At 46.3% G+C, this 12,055-nt stretch overlaps 1 protein-coding gene across 1 annotated transcript in view; it reads right to left on the bottom strand.

The window, feature by feature from the left end:
* The window catches only part of BUB1B (BUB1 mitotic checkpoint serine/threonine kinase B), a 90,812-nt gene extending 79,263 nt beyond the window's left edge, over window positions 1-11,549 (bottom strand). Inside the window, exons 1-2 of the mRNA XM_040332974.1 lie at window positions 11,443-11,549; window positions 749-898 (exon numbers count right to left, since the gene is read on the bottom strand). Of these exons, the coding sequence (XP_040188908.1) occupies window positions 749-888 (140 nt within the window). The 5' untranslated portion in view covers window positions 889-898; window positions 11,443-11,549. The remainder of the gene's footprint in view (window positions 1-748; window positions 899-11,442) is intronic.
* Window positions 11,550-12,055: the final 506 nt, after the last annotated feature.

Here is a 12,055-nt window from a genome sequence, read left to right as displayed (position 1 = left end):
GCTGCTACAGTTTTATATTGAACTTTGGACTTTCAGTTTTAAAAGTTTTTATGTTTTACTGTGTATCCTAAATATTGTCGCTTTTTTAGCAGCTGCTACAATTTTAACTTATCTGGAAATCTGTTGCTGAATTATCTCAGATCTACATCCTTAAGCGCTGAGCTGTGCTAAATACTGAAGGAAGGGGGACACTAGCATTTTTTTGGGATTCCCATAGACACACTCCTAAACCTTGTGTACAAATAGTTGAAGCCGTTATAGGGTGGGCCAACAAAATATTGAACCCTACGTACTATGACTGGGAGTGTGTGTTATACACACATATACACACTGGATCCTCGGATTGTGAGTAACGCAGTTAACGAGCGTTTCGCAATACGAGAACTGTATTTTTTTTTAAATCCCAACTCAGTTTGCGAGTGTTGTCTCGCAAAAAGAGCAGGTTTTAAGCCAAAGCGGTGTGCAGTACGGCGTTTGGCCTGAGAGGGGGGGGTGCATGGAAGCCGATCAGCGATGTTCGGAAAGACACCATTCTGAGCCTTTCCGTAATCCAAGGTTCCTATAACACACACACATACATACATACCACACACATATATATATATATATATATATATATATATATATATATACACACATATACACACACACATACATACGTACGTACATACATACACAAAAAACAATTCAAATCATGTGTTATTTGAGGATATTATGCATCATGCTGGGGCAGTATAATAACACTTACTGTTTCTGTTGCTGAATTGGATTATGATTCGAGCTTTCTTGCTGGGAAAGCACTTCTTGAAGAGTAGACATGGCTCTCCCTTGTCGAAGAGGCTGAACATTTTCTTTGCACAGCTCCCATTCATCCCCAGCTTCTGCCATGGTGAACAGCCTATAGGACAAAATAACAGTAAGCAGTGTAGATAGAAAAGCCAGATGAATTGCCTTTTTTAAATCAAACTTAAAAAAAAAAAAAAAAGAGAAGATGCCCAGTTGTCAAGGATTAGGAGGATATGATTTTCCCAGCTTATTATATTTCTCTACAATTCTAAAAAGCTGGAAAAAAAGTAAAAAATAAATCAGACACGAACACATACTGTATGCAGACTGACAATCTAATCAACGCAAAACTCCAGCAATGTCTGGGATAAAGGCAGTCAGCAACACAAATGCAACGCTTTTTCTTATGACCTGCTTGTAACACTGGAGGTTTCTATGTTCAGGATAATTGCTGCTCCCTGATATGCGATCATGTCAAATCCAAATGGGCTTTTAATGTATAACTAAAAAAGGTAAAAAAAAAACGTTTTTTTTTTAATTGTATAAAAAGTGCAGAGGGATTAGAATGCTTGTCAGTTTTTATTGCATTTTTCCTGTTTGCCATCATTATTAAACGTGACAGTAAAAGAAAATCCCAAGTTTTGGGTTGTCCCCAGAAAACTAAGAGGAAATTTTCCAACGGGGACACTAGTAAATAATGCATTTGGGTGGGAAGAATATGAATGCAATCTATACACTGGGGGGAGAACCTCTGGGGGAATCTAAGATGGAAAAGGATCTGGGTGTCCTAGTAGATAAGCTCAGCAAAGCTGCTGCTAACAAATCAAACAGAATATTGTCATTAAAAAGGGGATAAACTCCAGAGATAAAACAATAATTCTTCCAACTCTACAAGACTCTGGTCCAGCTACACCTAGAGTATTCTGTCCAGTTGTGGGCACCAGTCTTCAGGAAGGATGTACTGGAAATGGAGCGAGTACAAAAAAGGGCAACAAAGCTAATAAAAGGGACTGGAGGACATTAGTTATGAGCACTGAACTTATTCTCCCTTTAGAAGAGACGCTTGAGAGGGGATATGATTTCAATGTACAAATACCATACTGGTGACCCTACAATAGGGATAAAACTTTTCCGTGAAAGGGAATTTAAAACGACACGCAGCCATTCACTAAAATTAGAAGAGAAGCGGTTTAACCCTAAAGTAATAACATGTTATACTTACCTCTACTGTGCAGTTCGTTTTGCACAGAGTGGCTCCCCGATCCTTGACTTTAGGGGTCCCCCAGGATTTGATTGACAGCAGTGGGAGCCAATGGCTGCGCTGCCATCAATCGATCCAATCAAGAGCCAAGACAACAAGCAGAGTGGAAGAGTGCATCTCTGGCGGGGGAATACAGGACGGTGAGTAAAATGGGACAGAGGTGACAGAAGTTCTCTCACCTTAATGTATAGGATGCATTAGGGCGGAAAAAAAAAACATGAGGCTTTACAACCCCTTTAAACTACGTAGAGGGTTCTTTACTGTAAGAGCGGCAAGGAATTCCCTTCCACAGGCAGTGGTTTCAGCACCAATCATTTCAAAAAAATATTAGATAAGCACCTGAACGACCACAACATACAGGAATATACAATGTAATACTGACATAAAAGCACACACATAGGTTGGACTTGATGGACTTGAGTCTTTTTTCAACCTCACCTACTATGTAATTATATAGTAAATATCTCTTAAAAGAGAAGTATGGGAATATTATTTTTTTTTTTAAGAATCATACTTACCTAGTTGAACGATTGGTCCCCGCCGGCTCAAAGACTGAGAACTGAGCAACCAAACATCACCGATTGCTTGGTTCTCAGAGCTCCCGGAGTAGAGAGCTGATGAATGAATGAATGAATGAAAACTTATAAAGCGCGGCGCATGCGAACTGAATCGCTTCTGGGCGCTAGTTGTTCGTGTCTCATGACATCAAAAGAGCAGAGTTTTGATCTGTCTTCTGAAAGTCAGGTGGTTTTCCTCCAACCGAATGCTGGTTGGTAAAGCGTTCCATAGTCTAGGACCCTGAAAAGCAAACCTTCTTTCTCCTTTGGACTTGTATTTGGTTTTTGGTACCCTGACCAGATTTTGGTCGGTGGATCGCAGAACGCGATTCGAATTGTGAGGTTCTATCTTGTCGCAAAGATATTGCGGAGCCTTCCCATGGATGCACTTATGTGTCAGGCAGAGTGCTTTAAATGCAATTCTGTCTTTTACTGGCAGCCAGTGAAGGGTTCTCAACGAAGGTGAGATTGATTCCCATTTTTTTTTCCCAGTCACCAGTCTGGCGGCCGTATTCTGAACGACTTGCAGATGGGAGATTTGGTACTTTGGGAGTCCGAGGTACAGGGCGTTAGCATAGTCCAGTCTGGAATTCACGACTGCTACGTCTTCTTTGGGGATAAATGGAATAAGTCTGCGTAGTAGGCGCAACAGATGGTGCGCTCCGCTGACTACTGACCCTATTTGTGTGTCCATTGTCATGAAGGTGTCGAAGATGACCCCGAGACTTTTGACTTTGGAGCTAGGGGTGATGATTTGGCCCAGAATGGGCGGCGGTGTCCAGGTTGTTGCCAGTTGACTCTTTCGGCTGGCGTGAAACATAAGAAGTTCTGTTTTTGAACTGTTGAGTTTAAGATAACTCTTAGTCATCCAGTTTTCTATCGAAGAGAGACATTTCTCTAAACTGAGATGATGATCCTTTTTGTTGCAGATGCGAAAATACAGTTGCGTATCGTCTGCATAAGAGTGATAGAGTAGTTCTTGGCTACTGATAATATCAAAGAGAGGGCGAAGATAGATGTTGAAAAGCACCGGTGACAGGGGGGATCCTTGGGGGACTCCACATGACACCGTGCGCTTTTCCGACGTGAAAGAACCCAATTTAACTGTTTGTGATCGGTTTTCAAGAAAGGAAGAAAACCATGGTAAATCACCTTCTGCGACTTCTGCTACGTTGGCTAGTCGCATCAGTAACAGTTTGTGGTCTACCGTGTCAAAGGCTGCGCTTAGGTCCAGCAGAACCAGGAGACAAGATTCTCCTTCGTCTGCGGCCTCGAGGGCATCGTCCCATATTTTAAGTAAGGCCGTTTCTGTCCCGTGTCCGGGACCGAAGCCTGATTGTAATGGATCCAGTAGATTGTGGGTATCTAGATGCTGTTGCAGCTGTTGTACCACTACTTTCTCCATTATCTTGGAGAGAACATTTAGGCCTGTTATGGGACGGCGGTGAGTTGGGTCCTTGGGATCCAGGTTAGGTTTTTTCAAGATGGGCTGGATTGTGCCCTCTTTCAACAGGGATGGCACTGTGCCTTCCTTAAATGACTGGTTTATAAGCTGTGTGGTGCCAGGATGTCGGCACATTCCTTCAGCAGTTTGGTGGGGATGATATCATTGGGCGATGTGCTGTTCCGCAAAGCACCAATGATATTTTTTGTGGTATCGATGGAGATCGGTTCCAGAGTGAACTTTGTTGTTTGTGGGTGTTTTGTGGTTGATTGACGGTGGGGTTGAGGGGGGTATTGTTTTGCATGATGCTTTCCCGGATTCTTTCAATTTTGTTGATGAAGAAATCCGATAGTTCATTGCAGAACTCTTGGGTGTCTGAGTTGGGGACCTCAAGACATCCTGGATTCATGGTCTGGGTGACCATCTTGAAGAGTTCGCGGGGGCGGTTTAGGGCGCTGTTAATCGCCATAGAAAAATGATGTTTCTTGGCTTTGAAGATTTCTTTATGATATCGTGTTGTTATTGCCTTGTAGATGATGAGGTTATCCTCTGCAGGGCTTCTTTTCCAGGCGGCTTCCGCCCTTCTGCGCTCTTGCTTCAGAAGCGACAGCTGGTTGTTGAACCAGCCGGACTTTCTTTTTCGGATGCAGGCTTTGCGTTTCGGTGCTACTAAATCGGCTGACTGTAGCAGGGCTGCGTTTATGGCATCCAGTGTATCTGCGGCTGTTTGATGTGGATGGATTGTTTTGATTCTGTTTCCCAAGGTACATTTGAAGAGTTCCGAATGGAGCTTCTTCTGAGATCTAGCCCAGTGTATTGTCACCGGCTTGGGTGCTTTTATCACTGGGGGAATTTTGGAGATTATGACATTAATTGCATGGTGGTCTGTCCATGGCAATGGTTCATTTTCTAAAATGCTTATTTTCAGATTTTGTCTGAAAATTAGGTCGAGTGTGTGACCTGAAGCATGTGTTGGCCCGCATATAAGTTGCTGTAGCCCTAATCCCTCCAGGTGATCAATGCAGGCGTCCGCAATGGGATCCTGTGCGGAGTTGGCCCATAGATTAAAGTCCCCGAGCAGCAAAAGGTGTTTGCTGTTAAGGGTATAAGTGGATATAAACTCTGTTAATGATGGCAAAAACTGCGATTTTGGCCCAGGTGGCCTATAGCAGAGGAGAATGTGAACAGTCTCCTGGGGGGAAGTTTGAAGTTGAAGAGTAAGGGTTTCCATGAATGGAAGAGGATTTTGAAGGGCTGGCTTAGTGATTGTAATGTGATTCTTGTGGATCACCGCCAGGCCTCCTCCTCTTTGCCCTATTCTGTTTTCCATTATAATGCGATAGTTTTCTGGCACCAATTCTCCGAGAATGGTGTTGCAGTCGTCTGAGAGCCAGCTTTCTGTGATAAAGAGGCAGTCTAGATCGTTTTGTAGTAAGAAATCGTGGATTTCTAATCGGTGTTTTACTGCCGATCTTGTGTTGATCAAAGCACATGATATGTGCTTGAGCTGGGTTAAATAGTTAACATTTTTGATGGTCGATCGTCGATCGAATCTCAAAAGTTGCTCTATTTTTAAGGCCTTTTTGGTGACGGCTGGTAATGCTGTTGCGAATTGTCTCAGACCCCGAATAGAGTCCGCAGAGTATCGCAGATTAGCCATTGTCGCCAGTCACATTATCGTCAGTCTTTCCTAATTGCGGCGGCCGCGAATGAGGCCCGGTCTGGCGCGGATGCGGGAAGAGCCGCAAGACGCCGGACGTGATGGGTGGAAGACTGTCCAAGTGAGCCGTCACTCGTTGAGTCTTCTCTCCCCGATTGGTCCAGAGGAAGGCGAAAAAACCCCAGGCGTGCTGTGCCAATCTGCAGCGATCGGGGGAAAAAATTCCTTCCTGACCCCTTAACGGCGATCGGTGCAACCCTGGATCAATTGGCTAGGGGGGTGTGGTGGACCCTGCCTGGCTGCACTATCCCTGGGGAGAGCCGACTCGTTTGAGAGCGTCCTGCTCTCACTATCCCTGGGGTGAGCAGACTAAGATGAGAGCGTCTGCTGCACCGCTGAATCTATATAGCAAGAGTTCCAACTTTATTAGCTGCAAGCTTGTTCTGGATCAGTGATTGAAAAAAAAATAATGAAGACTCCTGTCTTACCTCCTGTTTCAAACTCCTGGTTTTTAACTCGCACTTTTGATCAAAGAATGCACTTCTGATCAGAGAGTCCACATGTGAAGCCACCATCAACTGGGAGCCAGCTGTCATTCACCAGCTCTGTGCTCTGCACCCCCTCACTGGAGCGCTGGGCTATGGAGGGGCTGGCTCAGCCTCTCAGTAATTCGCTGACAGGCTGTGCCAGGGCTGTGAGTAGATCCTGACAATATTGTCACAATCTTGCCCCAGCCTGGACCGGCTCTGTGGCTTTAGCCCGCTGTCTGCTAAAAACGGGTCACAGGAGTGCAGAATGAACTGCACTACTGTGATCAAACAAGCTTTGGCTGTACTTCTCCTTTAAACTGTGCATGCTTAGAAGATATTTACTGTACCTACAGGAAAGCATTATTTTAGGTTTACTTGCAAGCACAAGTAAACAATAGGGACTTTACGACCACTTTAATTTACAGGGTCCTGCTGTCTGGCTATGGGATGAGAAGTGACGGGAAAGCTCCAAAATGGGCCACAGGGGTTAAAAAAAAAAAAAAAAAAATGGCAAAGCCAGACTCTCCATCACAGCCCAATGTGACACCTCTGGCATTCCTGTGATAGTCCCATGTAAGATGATTGATTGATTTTTGAGCTTAATTAGGCGCCAAATGCCCACTGTGAAGTGAGCGTCTAAGCGCCGCTGGTGAGATGTAACTTTGAATCAATCCGTGGTGAAGAAGAGAGAGAAAAGAGAAGAGAGGGCGGTGAAAAGAAAGGGTATCCAGCCCTTAGGGGAGCAAGAGGAAAGAGCCGTAAAGTGTATAAGAAAAAATATAAAAGAAAAAAGGAACAGTGGGGATACTAGAGAAGGGGTAGAAGACATCATAGTTATTAGAGAGGCAAGTGGCCCCTTCAATGAGGGGGCGGACTGTGAGAGGGAAAAGAATATAAATTTATCCATAGGCCTGGATGAACAGTTCCGTCTTTAGTTTAGTTTTTCCGTCTTTAGCTCCTCCATACTTCTACCAATGTCCTGTCAGAATAGCAAACCTGTCAGATTAGGTAACAGAAGTGATGTTCTGTCAGCTGCGCATGCTTCCATCGCTACCAGGTTTGCTCATCTGACAGAACACCTGCAGTCAGAAGAAGGTGGCAGACATCTTACTACACCCAGCTACATCTTTAATTTCACAGTCATTTTAGCAATAAAGTGAGCGTACAGAAATATAGTATATTCACATCTGTGATACTGCTTGGATGTTTCATTTTAAAAGACGCTGGACGCCAGCAGTAGGAAGGTGGCGGAGGCCATGTTGGTACACCCCACACTGCTCAGCGCTAAACCTTTAGGCTTTTTAAAATTCAACATCATCAAAATATACTATATTTATTTCTATACGCTAGCTTTAGCGCTAAACTTACTCTGAAATTCAAGACCTAGCTGGGTGTAGCAAGACGTCCGCTGCCTTCTTCGCACCGCAGGTGTTCTGTCAGATGAGCAAACCTGGTAACGATGGACACATGCGCAGCTGACAGGTTTGCTATTCTGACAGAACACTGGCATTATATGACATTGGTAGAAGTGTGGAGGAGCGTCTACCCATTACAATGCTTTCATCAAATAATATCACCATACAGGCATACCCCACTTTTAAAAGGGGTTGTAAAGGTTCATGTTTTTTCACCTTAAAAAACATCTGACAGATAACACCCCCCCCCCCCCCCGAGCTCTGGAAAGTCCCACATTGAGAACGCGCTTGATGTTTCCCCCGGGGTTCTCTGCTCTTCATTGGATAGATTGATAGCAGCGCAGCCATTGGCTCCCGCTGCTGTCAATCAAATCCAATGACGAGGGTGTCGGGGCCGAGTCCTACACTCGACAACTATGGACACAAATGCAGGACTCGGGAGCGCGTCCGCAAAGTAACCCCCTTGGTAGAGTGCTTCCCATAGGGGGTTATCTGAAGCGGGGGAGGAGCCGAGAGACGCGCCAGGGGGACCCCAGAAAACAGCATTTGGGGGCCACACTGTGCAAAACAAGCTGCACAGTGGAAGTAAGAATAACATGTTTGTTATTTAAAAAAAAAATAAAAAATTAACCTATAGTATCACTTTTAAGTACACAATGGGGTCCATTTACTAAAACTGGAGAGTGCAAGATCAAGCTCAGAGGCGTCGTTAGGGGTGCGCTAAGGAGGCTGGAGCCCCGAATGGGCCGCCGAAAAGCCCCGAGTCTCGGGCATGCAGTGTTTAATTACGAGCCCCGAGTGCCGACGAGCAGGCACCATTCTGTAGCCGAGCGCCGCCGAGTGACACAGCAGGTCCCGCCTTCTGGAGCCTGCAGTGCCTATGATGGACGTCCCACTGGTCTAATCCGGGACCGCGGGACATGTGACGGCCATCATAGGCGCCGCAAGCTCAGAAGGCGGGAATTACAATGCCGTCCAGCGCGCCATGTCACATCCCTCCCCCTGCTCGGTTCGGCGGCCCTCCTTTCTTCCTGAGCCTCCTCTGGCTGCACACCACGGTCATGTCAAACCTGGGGGTCCTGAGCGCACACGCAGCCAAACTGCTGCAAAAGATTTGTTATGCTGTTCTCTCTCCCCTGGAGGAGTTTAAAAGGTTCACCGCGGTGCAGAATAAGAAAGCCATTGAAAGGCTGCAGCAATTCCTAACCTGGAGCTGCGTCTTTGTCCGGCGGCTGCGATCAATAATTGGAGTTGGAACTCGGTTTGAGACAGGAAACCACTCCAGGAGGTATACAGCCGCAATATCACATCTACAAGGAGGTAAGTGCTCTGTTTGAAGACTTTTTTAGAAGATTACCAGAAGAACATCAGTTTTATACACGGAGGTCACAGTATATCACCATTTAAGACATTTTGTGGTATATTTTTTGTTCATTGCACATTGCTGCAGTTATTTTACGGTTATATTTAGCACTTATAATTCTTTATTATATTACTATTGCGCTTATTTTACATTTCATCCATTTTTGCACACCACGGCTGCCCACTGCGCCACGCCACATCCCTGCTCGGCGGCTCTCCTCTCCTCGGCTGATAAGCCTCCTGACGCGTCAGTGTAGGTAGGACGCGTCAGTGTCGGACGCGTCAGTGTCGGACGCGTCAGTGTCGGACGCGTCAGTGTCGGACGCGTCAGTGTCGGACGCGTCAGTGTCGGACGCGTCAGTGTCGGACGCGTCATGTGTCAGTGTAGGACGTGTCAGTGTAGGACGTGTCAGTGTAGGACGTGTCAGTGTAGGACGTGTCAGTGTAGGACGTGTCATGTGTCAGTGTAGGACGTGTCAGTGTAGGACGTGTCAGTGTAGGACGTGTCAGTGTAGGACGTGTCAGTGTAGGACGTGTCAGTGTCGGACGCGTCAGTGTCGGACGCGTCATGTGTCAGACGCGTCATGTGTCAGACGCGTCATGTGTCAGACGCGTCATGTGTCAGACGCGTCATGTGTCAGAGTCGGACGCGTCATGTGTCAGTGTCGGACGCGTCATGTGTCAGTGTCGGACGCGTCAGTGTAGGACGTGTCAGTGTAGGACGTGTCATGCGTCAGTGTAGGACGTGTCATGTGTCAGTGTAGGACGTGTCAGTGTCGGACGCGTCAGTGTAGGACGTGTCAGTGTAGGACGTGTCATGCGTCAGTGTAGGACGTGTCATGTGTCAGTGTAGGACGTGTCAGTGTAGGACGTGTCAGTGTAGGACGTGTCATGTGTCAGTGTAGGACGTGTCAGTGTAGGACGTGTCATGTGTCAGTGTAGGACGTGTCAGTGTAGGACGTGTCAGTGTAGGACGTGTCAGTGTAGGACGTGTCATGTGTCAGTGTAGGACGTGTCATGTGTCAGTGTAGGACGTGTCATGTGTCAGTGTAGGACGTGTCAGTGTAGGACGTGTCATGTGTCAGTGTAGGACGTGTCAGTGTAGGACGTGTCATGTGTCAGTGTAGGACGTGTCAGTGTAGGACGTGTCAGTGTAGGACGTGTCATGTGTCAGTGTAGGACGTGTCATGTGTCAGTGTAGGACGTGTCATGTGTCAGTGTAGGACGTGTCATGTGTCAGAAACAACCCTAAAAAGACATGAAGCCAAGAGCTTCCTTACATGCTGATCTCATGGAATGTGTAATGGACACGTCAGTGTGTGTGTACTGACGCACGCACACACACACACACACGCAGGTGAGGAAATGCGTTTCAGGTAGGTCACACCGCGCCACTCCACCGTGCCCGCAACCCCCCCCCCGATGCCAGCTTCGGGCTGAAGCCCCTAGTCTTTTTGCCACCTAGCAACGCCCCTCATTTCTGCACAGAAACCTCAGCTTCTTACCCCAGCTTGTTCAATTAACCCCTTCCTTACCGAGTAATTGTAAAATGACGTAGACAGGAACCCTCCCTCCGGGTGGACATCATATGACGTCCTGGGCTTCCCGGGCGACTAGAGGGCGCGCGCTGACCATGAATATAGCCCTTATTTTGTAGATGATTTAACTTTTGCGCAAACCCAACGCTTATTGCAATTTTTTTTACCAAAAATATGTAGAAGAATACGTATCGGTCTAAATTGGGGAAAAAAAATACTTTTTTTTTAATATTGATTAAATCAAAGAGTAACAAATATTGTTTTTTTTTTTCAAAATTGTCGCTCTTCTTTTGTTTATAGCGCAAAGAATAAACGCAGAGGCGATCAAATACCACCAAATAAAAGATCTATTTATGGGGGAAAAAAAACAAAACAAAGATTGGGTACAGTGTTGCAAGACTGCGCAATTGTCAAAGTGCGACAGCACTGAAAACTAAAAATTGGTCTGGGCAGGAAGGGGGTGAAAATGCCCTGTATTGAAGCGAATAAGCTTTGGTAATAAAAGCTGGAAGCTCATTGGTTTTGATGCAGAAGTAAGCCTGATTTTGCACTCACCAGCCTCAGTAAATAGACCCCATTGTGCACGTAATAGTGGGGTCTGCCTGTAATGGGGGGGGGGTAGCAATGCATGGCAACCAATCAGCTTCTAGCTTTCATTTTTAAAGCTAAACTGAACGTGCTATAGATAGAAGCCGATTGGTTACTATGCACTGCTGCCCCAAATTTATTCCAGGCCTGAGCCATGGAGCAGACATCCAGTCCCCCCCCCCCCTCACCCAGTCTATGGGATCAGCACTGCGCACACGGTCCGGCGGGTCAGTCACTCGGTTACACCAGCCGTAAAGCGCCGTTATCTGAGGTGTAGGGAAATATAGAGCCCCGCACTCACCTCCCGTTCTATCCTCCACAGAACACACTGCACTCCGTACATTCAAATCACACGCCTGTCTTCTGATTGGTCAGCAGTGTACCCTGTCACGTGAAAACCCCTCCCTTACGCCAGCTATTTACTCTCACGTGACCCCTTAGTGATGAGCAAAGCATTCCGGGAAATGTAGTTTATTTGTCATACCCATGAGAATGGCGGGATTCCTGCTGTCTGTGACAGGCTTCGCGTTCTTATTTTTCTGCTAAATTGTGTTCATTATTATAGGATAAGGGATGATATTTTATGAAATGTTAGTGTTGTATGAACGATAAAGAGTACAGGAACCGTCTGGTATGGAAATCAGGAGCCTGCTCACCATTCATGGCAATCAGCAGCACTTTCCTCCAAGTCCCCGTTCAAATCTGTGCATGGCAGTAATGGGCATTGTCACATGTCAGCACAGGGCAATCTGTTCATTGGATGGGCCGTCCTGTGCATGGCAAATGTGCCAAACAAGCCCCTGAACCTTTATCGGGGGCAGAGCTTGGGGAGTTTGTTGTGCCACAAAACGTGTTTTCGGGGCGCGTTTGGGGAGCCATGAACGTTTAATGACACTGCAAGTGCAACGGCACTG

The sequence above is a fragment of the Rana temporaria genome, chromosome 13 (assembly GCF_905171775.1).
Source record: "Rana temporaria chromosome 13, aRanTem1.1, whole genome shotgun sequence".
Taxonomy (NCBI): Eukaryota; Metazoa; Chordata; class Amphibia; order Anura; family Ranidae; genus Rana; species Rana temporaria.
Note: the sequence above shows the minus strand (reverse complement) of the source record. Positions and strands in the feature narration are given on the sequence as shown.